This window comes from Harmonia axyridis, chromosome 1 (assembly GCF_914767665.1).
Source record: "Harmonia axyridis chromosome 1, icHarAxyr1.1, whole genome shotgun sequence".
In the NCBI taxonomy this organism is placed as follows: Eukaryota; Metazoa; Arthropoda; class Insecta; order Coleoptera; family Coccinellidae; genus Harmonia; species Harmonia axyridis.
Window position 1 is genome coordinate 34,252,339 of NC_059501.1, and position 18,036 is coordinate 34,270,374.

The window sequence follows — 18,036 nt, forward strand, 5'->3', positions numbered from 1 at the left end:
GACGAGTATTCTGAGAGAGGAATTATCGAAGGTAAAAGAAGAGATTTTTTTATTGAGATCCAATACGAAGGCACAGATAGAATCGTGTGAGAAGAGGTTATCCAGAGTAGGGAGCGAGTTGATATTGATTAAACGGAAAACTTTGAAGAACAACATAATAATCTCAGGATTGAAGGTGGAGGATTCAAATTTAGTACATTCTGCGCTCGAGCAGCTGAATGCCCTCCTTGGGATCAACATAGATGTTAAAGATATCAATGATATTTATAGATTAGGAAAGGGCAAACCTCTGATAAAAATAGAGTTTGTATCCTTCCTAACAAAAAATCTAGTCATCGGTAGCAGACATAAATTGAGGGGCACACAAATCTTCATCAACCAGGACCTTTGTGAACAGGATAGAGAAAATAACAAGCTCTTAAGACAGCATTTGTCATTAGCGAAAGAAAAAGATTATAAGGCATATATACGAGCGGGAAGCTTGTTTATCAATGGCAAGAAGTACTCAGTTGATCAACTAAGAGGAAAATCTAGAGTAGATACGCAGTCCTCCTCTGCTCAAAACGAAGACGAAGAATCTAGATCCCAATCTGCCGTAGATACAAATTGGTCATCAAGTGCGCCCAATAGTCCAGCTCCAGTAACCCGATACAAACAAATGCTAACAGAACACGTAGAAGAGGATTTGAGAGTGAACAAAGAAATAGCATCCATCAATCAAGTGCTTAGCAAAGCAAAAGATTGGGAAGAATTGGGAAGGACGAGATCACAATCTTCGGGAAGCGTAAAGAAAGGAAAGAACACCAAACTTACCGATATCAAGCAAAAGAAAGGAGGCTGAAGCTTCTGTGCAGACAACCTCCAATTGAATTTGTAATTGTTTTTGTTTCTATTTCTACTTTGAATATTGTATGTTTGTATATATATATAAAAAACTGTAATTTTGTTGATGTTATGGATCCATTTTTGAGGGACTTTGAAGGGGAATTATATAGGGCTGAATATGTGTCTTGTGTAGGGAATCTGAAAGTTCACAATGTGGGATCAAAATTTAAAATTATTCATGATAATATTAGAAGCATCGAAAAGAATTTTGATGAATTTCAATTATTGTTGAGAGAGTACAATGAGGGATTTGATGTTATTGTTTTGACGGAAACATTTATTATATCGGATTTGAGATTCTATGATATTTGTGGATACTCATGTGTGTACAGTGGTGGGACTTTCAACAAAAATGATGGTGTCGTTATCTATATTCGGAATAATTTGGAGTACAACGTACGGATAGTACCTATAGGGCAAAGTAAAGCTCTAGAAATTGCCATAACTCTAGAAAACAAAAATGTTAAAATAACTGGCATATATCGCTCACCGAAGAGTTGCGTAAAAATTTTCAATAGACACTTGAGTGACTACGTTGCCAATGAGAACTCGAGTGATTATCATGTCATAGTAGGAGACATAAACATAAACCTTCTATCAAACCATGAAGATATCGACGAATACAGGAACATACTAAGTTCATTTGGATATGAATCTTACATCAATGATATAACAAGACCTTCTGGACGTAGTTGCGTCGACCACTTCTTTCTTAAATGCCGAAAGCCCCATCCAAATCAGGCCAAATCGTTTATCGTCGGCACAGATGTTACTGACCACTACACAATACTTCTTTGTCTCGATAAAGTGGACACACCTCAGGAAAAGCGTATACAACAGTATAAATATTATATCAATTACAAAAAACTGAAGGATGACTTGGGAATGATTGATTGGCAGGGATTGATGGAGGAAAAAGAAGTAGATTCCATTGCAGAGTTATTCATTGAGTTATTGAACCAGCACACACAGAGGAACACAACAAGGATCAGAATCAGTTATAAAAAATCAGGAAAAAGTGAGTGGATTACCCCTGGATTGCTCAAATCGGTCAATAGAAAGAACAGCTTAAACAAGGAAATGATGAAAAATCAAGGTAACGTTGAATTGAGACAGCAGTACACAAAATACCGGAATACCTTACAGAAACTTATTAGAAACGCTAAGAGACAATATATGAGTAAAAACATCAAGAGGAATACTTCAAAAACTAAGACTCTTTGGTCATACGTGGATGACCTCTGTGGTAAGTCTAAGCCTGAGACAAGGATAAATTCTATCTTTAATATTGAAGGACAGGAAAAAGTGAAGAAGGAGGAGATTGTGGAAGAATTCGGAAAATACTTCAATGAGATAGGAAAAAATCTAGCTGAAACCATACCCCATACACTGGAAATGAATGAAAGAGAGGTGTACTGTGATGAGACATGTTTTCTGTTTCCAACATGTTCAAATGAAGTAAAGGAAATGATCCAGAATCTGAAGAATGGTGGAGCGCCAGGCGATGACGGCATTAAAGTAGAACTCCTCAAGAACATCAAGGAAGAAATAGCGGAACCCATTATGATATTGGTGAATAAATGCTTTGAATCTGGAAGATTTCCCAGACAATTCAAAGTAGGAATCATCAGACCAATACATAAATCGGGAGAAGGAAACATTATATCCAACTATAGACCTATTTGCCTCATATCTAACGTGGCCAAAATATTGGAGAAAATACTGAAGACTCGTATCGTGAAATTCCTAGAGAAAAAGAAAATCAGTATGGCTTTAGGGAAGGAAAGTCTACAGAGGACGCAATTAGAAGACTAGTCGAGAGAGTATACAGTTGGTTGGACAGTGGGAAAACGGGTTTGTGTGTTTTCATAGACCTAGAAAAGGCTTTCGACACAATTTCACATGAAAAGCTTCTAGACAAACTCTATCGATATGGATTCCGGGGAAGAGCATGGGATTTGTTGAAAAATTATTTGACAGACAGGCCTCAATTTGTACAGATCGACAACCATAAAAGCAAAAAAAGATTTTTAGAATATGGAATACCCCAAGGGACAGTGCTAGGACCGATTCTGTTCACAATATACGTGAACAGCTTACTGTTGATGAAAAAGAAGGGTGAGGTCATTAGCTTCGCAGACGACACTGCTATACTATACGAGGATGAGACATGGCCGAATTTAAAATCTAAAGCCGAGGAGGATATTTCAAAGATAAAACAATGGCTCGAATCCAATAAACTGACTATTGTTACTACTTCAACTTGTAGAACAAAGTAATCTTTAATAATTTATTTCGTATAAATGAAGAGGGAAATCAAATGATAACATTTCATCTCAGCGTTTAATTTGAAACTGAATGTTCCTGCTACATGTGAATATTATCACAACATGTGTTACAAAAAATAACAATCTCAATACCATAACATTTCTCCCCCTAAAGAATTTTTAATACAAAATCAAAAATAGTCAATAGCCAAAACGTTCAATGGGTTTAACATTCCGTTTGGGTCTCTGTTCAGGAGTTTTATTTACACTTGCTGAACTATTTCCTGAATTACTATGTACATCATTACTTCTTAAGTCTAAATCTACACAATTCTCTGAATAATTATTTACATGTTCACTTAATTCTAAATTTTCAGTTTGTCCTAGCCAATTTCTATTTACATTTCTCTCAACTTCTGAATTTTCAATATTTACATTTCCATTCAAAACTGAATTTTTACTATTTACAATATTACCTAAATTTTCTGGCATGGACTTTTTCCAGTTAAAATGTTTTATTTGATTTACATGTCTCCTCCAATACAAATTTAACTTAGGTATGAAAACTATATACATATTTTTACCAATTTTATCCTTAACAATACCTTGTATCCAGTATCTCTTATTGTTTTTATAATTCAATACCAGTACTTCATCCTCCTCAGTAAATTTTGTAAAATTTTTTCCAGAAAAATACATTTTTTGTTTGTACTGAGAATTTGAGACATTTTCTTTCAAATTATTCGAAATAGGAGGAATTAACAAACTGAACCGGTCATTGACCTTATGCCTAAAAAGTAGTTCAGAAGGGTTGACGCCAGTAGTACTGTGTGCAGAATTTCTATAGTCAAATAAGAAATTACAGAGAACCAAATCCAAATCTTTACCAACATTTTCATGCAAATTTTTCAATAAAGCTTTCTTTATAATTTTAACTGATGACTCTGCTTCTCCGTTGGATTGCGGATGGTATGGAGGTGTAAATATCAAATTTATACGATTTTTGTATAAAAATTGTTTAAACTCATGGCAATCGAATTGTGGACCATTGTCACACACTAATATTTTTGGTAATCCAAAACGAGCGAAAGTATAGCGTAAGGTTCTAATAGTTTCTGATGCTGTGATTTTGGACATTATAAAAACTTCGATCCATTTGGAATGAGCATCCACAATTACCAAAAAAAATTTTCCCAAAAACGGTCCGCAAAAATCGATATGAATGCGTTCCCAAGCTTTATCGGGCCATTTCCAAGTATCTAATTTATGTTTGTTGGGCCTATCACTGTTAATTTTACAAGCTTCACAATTATTTAGAAAATTTATAATATCCAGATCTATGTTTGGCCACCAAAAATAAGACCTAGCGATACTCTTCATCTTCGCTATTCCCAAATGTGTCTCATGTAACCTATTTAATATTGAATTTTGTAAAATACTAGGGATCACTAAGCGATTATTCCATAAAATACATTCAGACTCAACACTTAGTTCAAAGCGTTTCTTCAGAAAAGCTTGGTAACCTTCGATATCGTTACAAGACGAAGGCCAACGACCTTTTTTTACAAATAATAATATTTTTCTGAGATCTTTATCATTTTCTGTAGCTCTCTTCACATCTTCGAAATTTATTTGCATTTCACATTTTTCGAAATAATTACAATAATTAATATCAATATAAGAAATTTCTTGTGTATATTCAAAATTATCCGGAAGAGGTAATCTGCTCAAACAATCTGCGACGTTATTTTCGGATCTTACATACTCTATTTTGTAGGTGTAATTTGACAAAATCACTGCCCATCTTCTGAGTCGATTTGCCGAAAATTGTGGAATTGCTTTTGACGGATTAAAAATTGCTAATAATGGCTTGTGATCAGTAACAAGAATAAACGGTCGGTTATAAAGATATTGATTGAATTTATCGAGACCAAAAATAATAGCAAGACCTTCCTTTTCTATTTGTGAATAGTTAATTTCACTTTTATTCAATGTTCTAGAGGCGTATGCAATAGGTCGTTCAGTTTTATTTTCGAAAACATGACTTATAATAGCCGCAATACCATAATTTGAGGCATCTACAGTAAGTTTTATCGGCTTGTCATCTTGAAAATGTACCAGTAACTTATCAGACGTCAGTTCATTTTTTATTTTATTAAAAGCGTTTTGACATTCTTTCGACCAATTCCACTTTACATCTTTTTTTAGCAGATTATAAAGTGGATGCAATATAGTAGCTTGATTTTTTATAAATTTTCCATAATAACTAATTAGTGAAATTATAGACTTTAATTGAGTAATATTACGAGGAATGGGCGCATTTTTGATTGCCTCGATTTTAACAGGATCAGGATGTATCCCTTCTTTGTCAATTATGTGACCCAAATATTTCACTGATTTCTGGAAAAAACAGCATTTATCTAAGGAAACTTTAAGTCCTGCATCTTTTAAAATGTCTAATACTCGTTTCAATTTTTCAAGATGTTCTTTTCTATTTCGTGCAGTAATTAAAACATCATCAATGAAAAAAACTACTCCCTCTATTCCGCTAAGTAAGGATGTCATAATTTTCTGAAATTTACTAGGACAAGAGGCTATTCCAAATGGTAATCGATTATATACAAATAACCCTATATGAGTTGAAATAGTACAAAATTTTTTAGAATTTTCATCTAACAAAACTTGGTTGAAAGCATTTGATAAATCTAATTTAGTATATTCCTCACCACCTGCTAAGCTAGCAAATAAATCATCAGTGCGTGGTAAGGGATACTTATCTACTTCCAGGTGCGGATTTACCGTCACCTTAAAATCACCACAGATCCTTATGCTACCATCAGGTTTTAGAACAGGTACTACTGGGGTCCCCCAATCTGAGTACTCCACTGGAGAAATCACTCCCATCTCTAAAAGTCGGTTCAGTTCATCCTCCACTTTAGATTTCATAGCGAATGGTAAAGGTCTGGCCCTGAAAAATTTTGGCACAACAGTATCGTTTTTTAACTTTAATATTGCTACACCTTTAGTAAAAGTCCCTAAACCTGGGGAAAAAACAGCTGAATATTTTTCTTTCAATTCATTCACCAAAAAATTATCATCCAAGCTAGTCAATTGAAATACATCTGATAATCCAATCGAAAATTTCGAGAGAAAATCCCTACCTAATATAGGTGGTCCTCCCTTATCTATTACAAAAATTGTAATATTTTTCTCTATGTCATTATAAACAACATTCGTTACAAAACTACCAATAGGTGATATCTTTTGACCAGTGTATACAAATAATTCCTTATCAGATTTTCTTAAAGTTTCAGATGAGAAAAATTTTTCATAGAAGAATTTGTTTATACAAGATATACTTGATCCTGTGTCTATTTGAAATGCATAATTATTATTATTTATAGAAATATTAACATAAAATGGTTTATTTTCTATATTTTTGATCATAAATAATGAATTTTGCTTATCATCCAGATAATTTTGGAAAGAATTCTGTTTGACAAATTTGAAATTGCGATTCGTTTTATTTTGATTATGAACAATTCTTTTTGTCTCTGATTGTTGTCTTTTCGGACAAACAGGAGATAAATGACCTTTAGTATTACAGAAATGGCAAGAACACTCACGGTATTGACAATTTGATGACAGATGATTGCTTCTGCCACAAACTTGACATTTCATTTGCGCTGACATCCTTTCCTGTGACGTAGAGGTTGACGTCTTCGCTGAGGCTGCGCACTTGCTGCCTTTTCTGAAATGGAACAATGGCTCTTCTTTCAAGGAAAATGGCGTCGCTTCTTTTCCACGCGCTGCTTCTTTGGATGACGCTATTCGAATTGCTTCGGCTAGAGAAATTTGTTTCCTTTCTTCAAAAAGTCTGTCCATCACAGGTCCATTATTATATCCCACGATGAACCGATCTCTTAATGCAATGTTTAACTCTTCGTCAAACTCACAATATGCTGCTAAATTTCGAAGTCTAGCTGCCCAGTCGTTTGCTGTTTCACTTGATAACTTCTTGGCACTGTAGAATTTTTCTCTTTCGGCAAAAACCGAAGTTTGCGTTCCGAAATGATCGGAAAATAAGTTTATCAGTTCTTCGAAGGTTTTTCTTTCCGGTGCGGTTGGTAGGCACAAATTGAAAATTAATCGGTAAGAATCTTCCGATAGTAAATTTAATAATATGGCACGTTTTCTCACGGGATCTTCTATATTGTTCGCCGTGAAATAATTCAATAAACGAGGTTTGAAGATACTCCAGTCATTAATTTTTACGTCGAATTCACGTAAATGACCGACAAAACTCTTTTCTTCACTCATTTTCTCGTCGCCACTGTTACTACTTCAACTTGTAGAACAAAGTAATCTTTAATAATTTATTTCGTATAAATGAAGAGGGAAATCAAATGATAACATTTCATCTCAGCGTTTAATTTGAAACTGAATGTTCCTGCTACATGTGAATATTATCACAACATGTGTTACAAAAAATAACAATCTCAATACCATAACAACTATCAACTTAAAAAAGACTAAATACTTACCGTTCGCCTCCTACGAATCTGGATTACCACAAATGGGCCCACTGAATATCAACAGAGAAACGTCAATACCTGAAGGTGACGCCATAAAGTATTTAGGAATTACAATAGAAAGGCATTTGAAATGGGAGAAGCATATAGACACATTAGTCAAAAAACTCAGATGCCTTTTGCCAAGATTTAGACATCTTAAAAAGTACCTAAATGTAGAAGAGCTGATGGAGATATATAGTTCCCTCTGTCAAACTCTGATAAGATGTGGTATAATAGGTTGGGGTGGTGCATATGAATGTCATATGAAAAGAGTAGAGATAATTCAGAAATGGTTACTTCGTGTCATCTATAGTAAGCCTCTTTTATTTCCATCAGACGAATTATACGCTATGTCAGGGGTAATGAATCCTCACCAGCTATATATTACTCAAATTTTGAGTGCTGTTTTTTCTGGGAAAATTGATCTGCAGCCAATAGAGTGTTCGTATGAAACCAGGAATAAGAATTGCATATTTACACCCAGAGCTGAAAAACGTATCGGTCAGAGATGCTTCTCATACCTAGCACCGAGAATCTACAGGGAAATCCCCAGGGAATTAAGAAATGAGAAGAACATTGGGAAGAGGAAAAGACTCATCAAAGAATGGATTAGACATAGAGGAAGTAGATGTTTCTAATTATTGACTAATTTATGGCGGACGCTTACAAACTGATGTGGGAATTTACAGTTCCTACTCTCGAGGATATCGATTTGGGTGTGGGTATAGTGTAAATGGTTTGGGTAAAAATTTGGGATAATATAAATACGTTTAAGTTAAATTAGATATGTTTGTTTTGTTCTCTTTGGACGTTCAGCGGATAATTTTTTGTTCTATTAAATTGTATTTTCATAATGGTAATGGCTTAAGAAATAATGTATACATGAATGTATTCAATTGTATATCGCGTACAGGCTCTTAGCCTCTGCGATTATTGTTTATGATTCAATAAACTATATTATTATTATTATTATTATATTATAAGATATTGAAAAATAATTAGTATGATATGAAAGTTGCCATTCTATCTATGTTTCACCAAAAAAAATTTGAAATTTATATATACTAATTTCAGTGAATAATAAATTAATATCATTAAGGTTTCATATGTTTCAAAATCCATCCCATATACTTAGACACCCTCGTATAGACCGCTGGCCAATCCTTAACACCACAAGGAACAGGGCCGTATGATACTATTCCTGCAAGATACCAGTTGGAGTCTCCATTTTCGTCCACACTTATGGACATCAAAGGACCACCGCTGTCGCCTCTACAAGAAATTTTATTTTCTTCTTCTCCTCCAGCACAAATTTGTTCATCAGATATCACTTTTCTCGCTTCACTGAAAAGTGCTTTACAATCGGAATGCTTCATTACCGGAATCTGAAATGAAGTGAACGCAAAGAAAGATTTGTTGTGAATGAAAAATATTAATTTATTATTTTCTCACCGATACTTTCAGTTTGACGCTACTAGATGATCGATTTTCTGTCTGTCCCCATCCTGCAACTGTCAAAATCATTCCATTGTAAGTTTTTTTCCTTTCCTCTAAAAGTGTTGGTAAACATATTGGTCTTACATAATCTATAAAATAATTCATAAAATTAGAACATATCTTATCAATATACATATATAAAGGTATATGATGAATCAAATAAAATCAGCATGTGGAGCAACTTGAGCATTTTCCCCAACATCGAGAATTTATCGATTTTTCATTGAGGATATCTTGAAAGAGAGCATTGAAGGATTGTTGAATTCTATACCACAGCACCACTTTTCCAAAATATCCCCTCGTTAATTTGTAAGGGTTCTTGGAGAAATTGAATAGCAAATCGAGAGAACTGGATATAGCAATTTTCTGAGAAATGCAACTTTAACGGAATATGAAATAGTCGTAATGAAGATCTCTCAGATAATAGATAGGAGTTGATAACAAAAATCAAGTGTTTTAATTCCGTTCGGAGGAAGACGATTAGAATTTAGGCGATCAATTTTGGTAAAAATTCATTTATTGAATATACATGGTGAGTTTTTGACTTTTTTATATATTTCAACCGAAGATTCCTGAAGTCAAAAGAAACACTTTTATTCCTTCACTATTGTTTTTGATTGATTTCTTTTTCTCACTCAATAGGTACAACGAGCCTGCTGAACTTGGCCGGACTTTGATGAAAGTTTATATTAGGAAAAGATCCATCACATGAATAAAAAATTATATTCCGAAAATCATGTCCTAAGATTCTTTCCATTCGCGGGATATAGCTGACTATTTCCCTCGTCGTAATTTGCACCAATCAGAAACGCGCAATTTTGAATTACAAATGGTTTCTAGGTGGAAAAACTGTTTGGCAGGACCTGTCAGCAGTTTATTCGCGTTTACCCGCGGCAAAACTTGACAGTTGTTGTCACCAAAAATTACAATACCTTTGAAAACAAACGTAATTATAATCTCCAAGGACACCAGAAAACGACGCTCAACAATTTTTTCTGATTTTATTGTCAAGTGCCAGTTAGTCAGCTTATATCGTGAAAATGAGTCGCTTTGGAAGCGATTCTTTGTCTAATATTGATCTGGCGATTGAGAAAAGTATACCGTATAACTAAGAACCTTAGAACTCATACTTCAATATGGAAACAGTTCATGACATTCTGCAAAGCAAAGAACTATGAGCTTATGGAAAATACAACTTTAGAACAACTAAACCTAATTCTGAAAGATTGGGCGTGGAATATGAAGAAGGAAAACGGTGAAAATTACAAAGAATTAGTTGTGAAGACAATGTGGAACACCGTTGCAAAGAAAATGCAAGAAATGTATTTTGTGAAGTGGAAAATAATTTTTGACCCATTTAAAGACATTATCTTTAAGTCTAGTAGGGAAGCTCGTAATACGAAAAGAAGGAATTTGCGGACGTGTGCAAATAAAAGGAAGTGCAGCTCTGCTTCATTGAAATTGGATGAGTATTATACAATGGTTTCATTATGGGATGAAAACACTCCAGCAGGACTCCAACGGAAATTTTACCATATCGCTTCAGTGGAACTTGCCTGGAGAGGTGGAGAAGCAGTAAACTGCAAAGTTCATTATTTTAAAGAGGAAGTGGATAATTCTGGGATAAAAACAGGTAGAATACACATTTTTTCAAATAACTGATTTTCAAAAATCCAACTTTTTAGGAAGAGTAGAATATAATCCTCTCTTCAATAAAACGGCACAGGGTGGAGAAAAAAAAATGGCCGAAAGTAAATGGCTGGTCCCTAACACGAAGAACCCAACCTTTTGTCCAGTCCGCCTATTTAAAATTCTGATGGTTAAACGTTCATCTAGAATAACAACTGATAGATTATTCTTAACGATTAACCCATCATGGAACAAAGAACTTTCAAGTGGATGGTACAAAAACACTCCAGTGGGAAAAAATGAACTTTCGAAATGTACTAAAGAAGCAGCAGAGAAGGCAGGATTGAATACAAAAGGAACCACAAACCACTCTATGCGGTCGACAGCAGTCAGTAACTTAGCTAAAGCAGGGGTAGGTGAACAACAATTAATTAAAATTACTGGCCACAGTTCATCCAACTCAATTAAACCTTATCTGCAAATGGATAATGAGCACTACTCCAACATCATAAACACCCTAAGAAGTGACGCCTCAGAACCTCCTGCTAAAAAGCAGAAAACAGAAGATCCTGCTGTCACTCCTCCCGCTTCTCACTCAACAGATTACATTAATGATGTACCTACACCCCACATCTTCAATGAATCAACAAAAGTTTCAAACATTACCCCTACCGTGTACCAAAATTGCAATTTACATTTTAATTGTACCATAAATAATTAAATTTGTAGTATTTTGGATGAAATAGAATTGAGTATCTGTCTTTCAGTTTTCAAATTATTACCTATACATAGGTAATGCATGCAGAATAATCTGTTACTCAGGAAATAGTCTTGTCAAATACCATTCGGGCATCTAATTTTTCCTGTGAAAAACATTGGAAAAACACATTGCAAAATAATATTTTTTGACAAAAAGCATTCGTGTAGGTGCAAAAATCCTCGTCTTCGACTCGGATTTTTGTTGCCACCAGCACTCATGCTTCTTGTCAAAATATTACTTAGCAACGTGTTTTTTCGATTCTTTTCGGAGAAATTAGATGCCCTTATGATATTACTTACGAAAATTACATTTTTTTTTGGATTTTCAACAGCCTGTATCTTTTCAACCGAGCCTAATCGGAAGAAATGGTGAAGAAAAAAGTGTTCCCTTCGACCTCAGGAATCTTCGGTTGAAATATATGTACAGTGCATCCCATTTTGGGTGAGACAGCCAGGTTTCTCGCTTGTTATTTAAGATAGAGCTTTGCGGTTTCCACGTTCCTGTCCTACTTTTTCGTGAAACTCAAGTTGGTCTAATCAGATTTTGTATAACTGTTTCCGTTCAAAAGATACAGGGCGATTTTGGAAATTGATACTTTTCGGACCCCTTCTTTATCTCCGAAGTTATCAGAAATAATGCTGAGCTGAAAACTACGTCTGAATCAGAATTCTGCGTAGAATCCAGTGGCGTACTCAATTTTTTTTTCGGGGTATGGTTTTGAAGATTCAACACAAACTTATATTTTTTTCAATGGAACACCCTGTATATTATTACTTCGTTGGATTCGTATTTTTTTTCCTTCAAAATGATGTATGATACTATGTAGGTAGGATATTCAGAAATATAAAAAAACACTAAAACATCAAATAATGATGGTTCTTTTTGTTAATGGGTCATGAATTTCCCAAGTTTCAATAAGAGGATTATTAATTGATTTTTAAAAAGTAGTAGGTCATTGATGATACAAATATTCTTGTTGTTATTATGGCTACTATGCATTTGGCAGCATTGTTTTATCAAGCAAGCATTGGGGAGAAAAAACCTGATTTAGGTGTCATCGCTTTGAATTATTATTATTATTATCAATTTTTTTTTATGAAAATCCATTGCCCATTAACAAAAAAACCATCATTATTTGATGTTTTAGCGGTTTCTTTTATTTCTGAATATCTTACCTGCATAGTATCATACATCATTTTGAAGGAAAAAAAATACGAATCCAACGAAGTAATAATATACAGGGTGTTCCATTAAAAAAAATATAAGTTTGTGTTGAATCTTCAAAACCATACCCCGTAAAAAAAAATTGAGTACGCCACTGGATTCTACGCAGAATTCTGATTCAGACGTAGTTTTCAGCTCAGCATTATTTCTAATAACTTCAGAGATAAAGGAGGGGTCCGAAAAGTATCAATTTCCTAAATCGCCATGTATCTCTTGAACGGAAACAGTTACGCAAAATCTGATTAGACCAACTTGAGTTTCTCGAAAAAGTAGGACAGGAACGTGAAAACCGCAAGGCTCTATCTCAAATAACAAGCGAGAAACCTGGCTGTCTCACCCAAAATGGGATGCACTGTACAACTCGCAGTCTCGCCCTATTTTGTATAAGAAAATGAATATTTATTTGAACATTTTTTTTTGAAAATTTGTTCAAGCTATTGTAAACATTATTGGCACATTCTAATATGCGGAATGTCCTAGAACTTGACGTCAAACCGGAATCGAGTAACACGCTTGGTCAAAATACTCATCAGAAAAATATAAAACTTTAAGAAAAATTGTTTGTTCGTCTAAGGAATGATGTGGTGAGTGTTATACCAGTGTAAAAATATGGCAACATGGCTAAAGTGGATGAATACGTTTCGGAATTTCTCCGTCTTGAAAAGATCAACTTATTGATGTATTATTGAATAGATAAGTATCTGATGGTATAAATATGAGTGAAAGTCTCAAAGACTATATTCAGAGTGGTTTCAGGTTTCAGTGATGGTTTTCTTCAGTCAACTGAATATTCGGAAAATAACCTCGAAATTGAAAATTCGAAATCGCTCCAAAATAAGTTAGATCTCGCTCATTTGGAGGTAAGCTACCTGAAAAAGACATTATATCGCCAAGATAAAATGATCGAAGACAAAGAACTCATAATAAAATTATTGAGCAAACCTATAAAGAATGACAACAATAATAGTCGCACGAACACTCGTAAAGAAAAAAACTGCGCCGTTGCCGATGTTGAAAAATCTTCAGACGGCCTAGGTAAAAACCATAAGTCGATGATTTCAGACAAGATGATGGTAAGGGAAGAAGGTGTGTGTTCTGGGGTTCTGTGGTTGTTCCTGCAGGGGATAAATCGAGTGTTCGAAGTTTCCGAAGATAAAAAGGAGGAATGGGCTACAGTTGACCAAAACACTCCGATACAGGGTGCACTCCGTAGGCGTTGGATTTATGTTGGAAGAATTGCGGGAAAGTTAGTTTCCGAGATGGATATGAAATCTTTCTTGAAGGATGTACCTGGAAGTGGACAGATAATAGTGAAAAAACTGAACTGCGTTGGCCAAAACTCTGCATTTAGTATTGGTCTTTCATCAAAGGAAGCACTTGAAGCGGTGTTCAGCGATTCTTTTTGGCCGGAAGGTATAGTTCTGAGGGAATTTTCCTTCAATAAAAATTTTTTTCAGAGGGAAAAGAACATCAAATGAAGACATAAGATCAGCAGAATTTACTTCCAAACGTCGTTTCTGCCTTCTTCTTCAGAATGTACGGTCTCTGGGTACTGCTTTGAATAATCTGCAATTGATGGCTCAAGAGGAGAGTGCAGATATAGTCGCGATAACTGAGCATTGGAAATCCATAGATGAACTTAAAGCCTGCACCTTGGAAGGATATCAACTTGCTTCGAGCTATTGCCGTGGTAAGGGGAGACATGGTGGAACTGCAATCTACAGCAGAAAAGAACTGAACTGTACTGATAGGCAAGACTATAATGTATTAAGTATTCCTCATGTTTTTGAATTTTCTGCTGCTCAGCTATATATGAGAAATTGTAAAATTTTGATTATTTGTATTTATAGGCCAAATACTCAGCCATTAGCGGATGTTGAACAGTTTCTTGATTGTCTGAGAACTATTTTTGAGCGATGCTCGACAGAAAATTCTGAATATGTTCTGGTTGGAGACTTTAATTTTGATATTTTATCAGATTCTTATGATGTTAGAGAGTTTATGTCTTTGCTAGGAAGTTTTAACATTACTGTTTCAAATTGAAGTGTGGCGATAAACTCGCAAATAAATTCGTGGAAAAAAGAATTGTTAATGTTAGATCCATAGAGGTTTTTTTTGCGGGAATTATCTTCGGTGATTTGTGATGACATATATTCATGTCTAGTTGATCCCAATGAACTATGAAATATTTTTCACGAGCGTTTTTCGACTATATTTGACCGTTGTTTTCCTGAAGTCACTTCTAAAGTACTGTCGTCAGGTAGGACTTTTAGACAAACTCCGAAAATTAAAAAACTTAGGGACACGTTAGATTTACTTAACATTGTTTCATTCTCTAGACCAGATTTTAAAGGTATTTATAGATCTACAAAAAAGAAATATGATTTTCTTCTATCCATAACTTAAGACTTTTTGCAGATGATAGAAATTTCTTGACCCGATCTTCTTGTATTTCAACTGCTATAACTTCTTCCAATGATACCTTGATATCAATAAAGAAATGGTTAGGTAATCAATACCTTGTTTTGAATATTGAAAATACTAAGTGAGTGATTTTTCATAGTGATGAATCTAAATTAGAGTTTCCTAAATCAATCGATTTTCTTGATAGTTGTGTTGTGGTTGATGAGATAGTGCAATTTTTGGGGATACTTTTTGATGGACATCTAAAATGGAGTCCACATTGCGAGCAACTCAAAAGTAGACTGAACTCTGTATGTTATATATTGTTTATGTTGGGAATCAAGTGGATAATGATATTTTAAAGCTGGTTTATTTCGCGAATTTTCAGCCCATACTTTCCTATGGACTGATCTTCTGGGGTAGTTCTTCATTTATGGCAGGTATTTTTGTTGTTCAAAAAAAGATAATTGCGTACCATGTTAAATCTGGGTTACAGAGAATCATGTAGAGGGATATTCAAGGAACATAATATACTCACTGTTTATGGATTGTATATTTATAAGCTGTTATTTTTTTTTTAATAAGAATAGTCATTATTTTGATAGATATAATAATCTCAACAATACCAGAAGAATGTTTCCTCATGTTGTTCCGATTCATAAGACTTCACTAAGGGAAAGAACTGTTGAATATATGGCCATATCATCGTATAACGCTCTTTCCAGAGAATTAAGAATGAACTTTGGTGAGAGAAATTTCAAGAAATCTTTATATGGTTTCATATCAAATTCTGAGCCATACAGTTTATCTGAATTCAGGTCATTCTGTAGGAGATAAGTTTGATTTTGTTTGTCATTGTGTATATTTCTTAATTTGGGTCCTATTATTATTTGATGTGATTTTTTGAAATTAATAAATATTATTATTATTATTATTATAATCCTTAATAAATGCTCTCACTTTCAAAGTCACTCGCCAAACCGCTGTAGTACAATTCTTTTCCAGTGTTAATTTCGAATACTTGGTTATCACAGGTGTGTATTTTCTCGAGAATAGAAAAAATGCGATAAAGGTAATTCGAAAAATACACGACGATTTTCTTGTAATATTTTTGCTTTGACCCTTGTGATTTAACATGTTATCCAGTTCCGGCTTGGGACACCCTGTATACAAAGGTTCGATTAATATATTCGGGAAAATAGAAATAACAACGTTCGTTCAGTCGAACAGGCACAATAAAAACTAATCTGCGATTCAAAATAAATAAACGAATGTTCTCTCTGAAAGGCGAAGTGGCGATAGTCATAGTGCTGCGCTAGGCTTGAGTCAATTAGTCGAAATAGTCGCTATCTAACCTTGGGTCAAATTTCCATTAAAAATATCTGTATCCAAGCTGCAAAAATTCTATATCAATATCTTTCCTCGGTTTTTCTTTATAATTTTTTATATCGCCTTTGTTTTGTTCTCACCTTTGATTTTAAGTTTTTCATTTTTTGTTTTTTTTTTATTTCTGAATTTTTTGTAAACTTTTTAAGCTCTTCTGCAACATTTACCCTTCATATTTCTTCAAGTGCATATATTATAATCAATTATCTTGTTTTTTTGGTTGTACCTGGGAACATTCTTTCCTTTTAGGAAACTGTTTTTCGAAGTTGTCCTTCAAAAAATCAAAGAAAACTAAAAACTTTCTTCAGAGGCGAGATTTCATCATTCCAGTTAAAGTTAGTGAGTTTCTGTTGATATTGTAAACTTCCTGTGTACTGAGTGAGGCCTGTAAGTATAATTCAAAACAAGAAAGAAGGAAATGGTTAGAGGTGAAAATATTAAAGTTTCATCGAGAAATTATTCAATAACTACCAACTTAACCATTGTATCAACTAAAACCTCAGTATCTTCGATTTTTTATAGATCAACCTCTCTTCAACTCCCTCCCATATTAAATTTGATTGAAAATGAGTCGATATTTCTCCTTATTTTTCAAATATAAACCTCCATTTCAGAAGAAATCGTTAACACTTACCCGTGTAGCTAACCTTTGTTTCCAAACGTAACAAAGCGATATCGTGCTTGAGATTCTTATCTTTTGGATCATATTTCTCATTAATAATTTCCTCTTCAATATTTACATCGATTGGTGGAATGGGTAAACATACAGTATTAAATCCATTAGATGTGCAGTCTTCATCTGAATCTTTGTTGTATTCACCCAAACGAACAGATTTTCTGAAAGTGAGAATTTTTAAAAGATAAAATGATTGAGATGGTTTCTTCTTCATCCAACAGAAATTTTAATTCGTTTACAAAACGATTTATTTAATTCCCATTCTTAAGAACATGTTCATCTTGGTACTGTTTGTTTTGAGCATGCTATAATGTTAATTAAATAGTCTCGAAATTTATGTATTATTATTCACAGAGTAAACTTCAATTCATCAGCGTCGACATCAGCATTTAGCCATTAAAACATACTGAAAACATTTCAGAAGAAGGTGATGTAGACGTAAGAGTAGTGAGCTTGACGAAAACGTTTCGTATTTCATTATGATACTCAAAAGGAAGCCAACTTTGAAATTGGGGCCAGTTTCTAGTGGCCGATTGTTATTGCCGGCTAGTTTATATAAACTACGAAAGTGTGAAAAAGGCAATGGTGACCGATTTTCATCTAAAAAGGCTTTTGCAAAGTCTTCATCAAATAATTCCAAAAATGTTAATTTTAAAAATAATTGTTACAGGTGCGGATCTCCCACACATTTTGCAAATAAATGCAAGGTCAAGGGTCATCTGGGAAAGGTTTGTT

At 34.1% G+C, this 18,036-nt stretch overlaps 2 protein-coding genes across 4 annotated transcripts in view; one reads left to right on the forward strand and one right to left on the reverse strand.

Moving 5' to 3' along the window:
- The first annotated feature begins 2,799 nt into the window (after positions 1 to 2,799).
- LOC123671488 lies at positions 2,800 to 8,692 on the forward strand. Its single transcript, XM_045605364.1, has 2 exons — positions 2,800 to 3,129; positions 7,667 to 8,692. The coding sequence occupies exons 1-2, from the start codon at positions 2,991 to 2,993 to the stop codon at positions 8,362 to 8,364; spliced, it is 837 nt and encodes a 278-aa protein (XP_045461320.1). The 5' UTR covers positions 2,800 to 2,990; the 3' UTR covers positions 8,365 to 8,692.
- A 77-nt stretch (positions 8,693 to 8,769) lies between these two features.
- Positions 8,770 to 18,036, reverse strand: part of LOC123671484 (CLIP domain-containing serine protease 2-like) — a 44,083-nt gene continuing 34,816 nt past the window's right edge. For all 3 annotated transcript variants that reach the window (XM_045605359.1, XM_045605361.1, XM_045605358.1), the window contains 3 exons: positions 17,260 to 17,462; positions 9,179 to 9,312; positions 8,770 to 9,111 (listed from right to left, as the gene is read on the reverse strand). In XM_045605359.1, coding sequence (XP_045461315.1) covers positions 8,821 to 9,111; positions 9,179 to 9,312; positions 17,260 to 17,462 — 628 coding nt within the window. In that variant the 3' untranslated portion in view covers positions 8,770 to 8,820. The remainder of the gene's footprint in view (positions 9,112 to 9,178; positions 9,313 to 17,259; positions 17,463 to 18,036) is intronic.

Excerpts from the sequence above, each read along its gene's own strand:
- LOC123671488 (XM_045605364.1), top strand. The coding sequence starts at position 2,991 with ATGAAAAAGAAGGGTGAGGTCATTAGCTTCGCAGACGACACTGCTATA. Across the intron at positions 3,130-7,666 it reads GCTCGAATCCAATAAACTGA|CTATCAACTTAAAAAAGACT; the intron begins CTATTGTTACTA and ends ATACCATAACAA.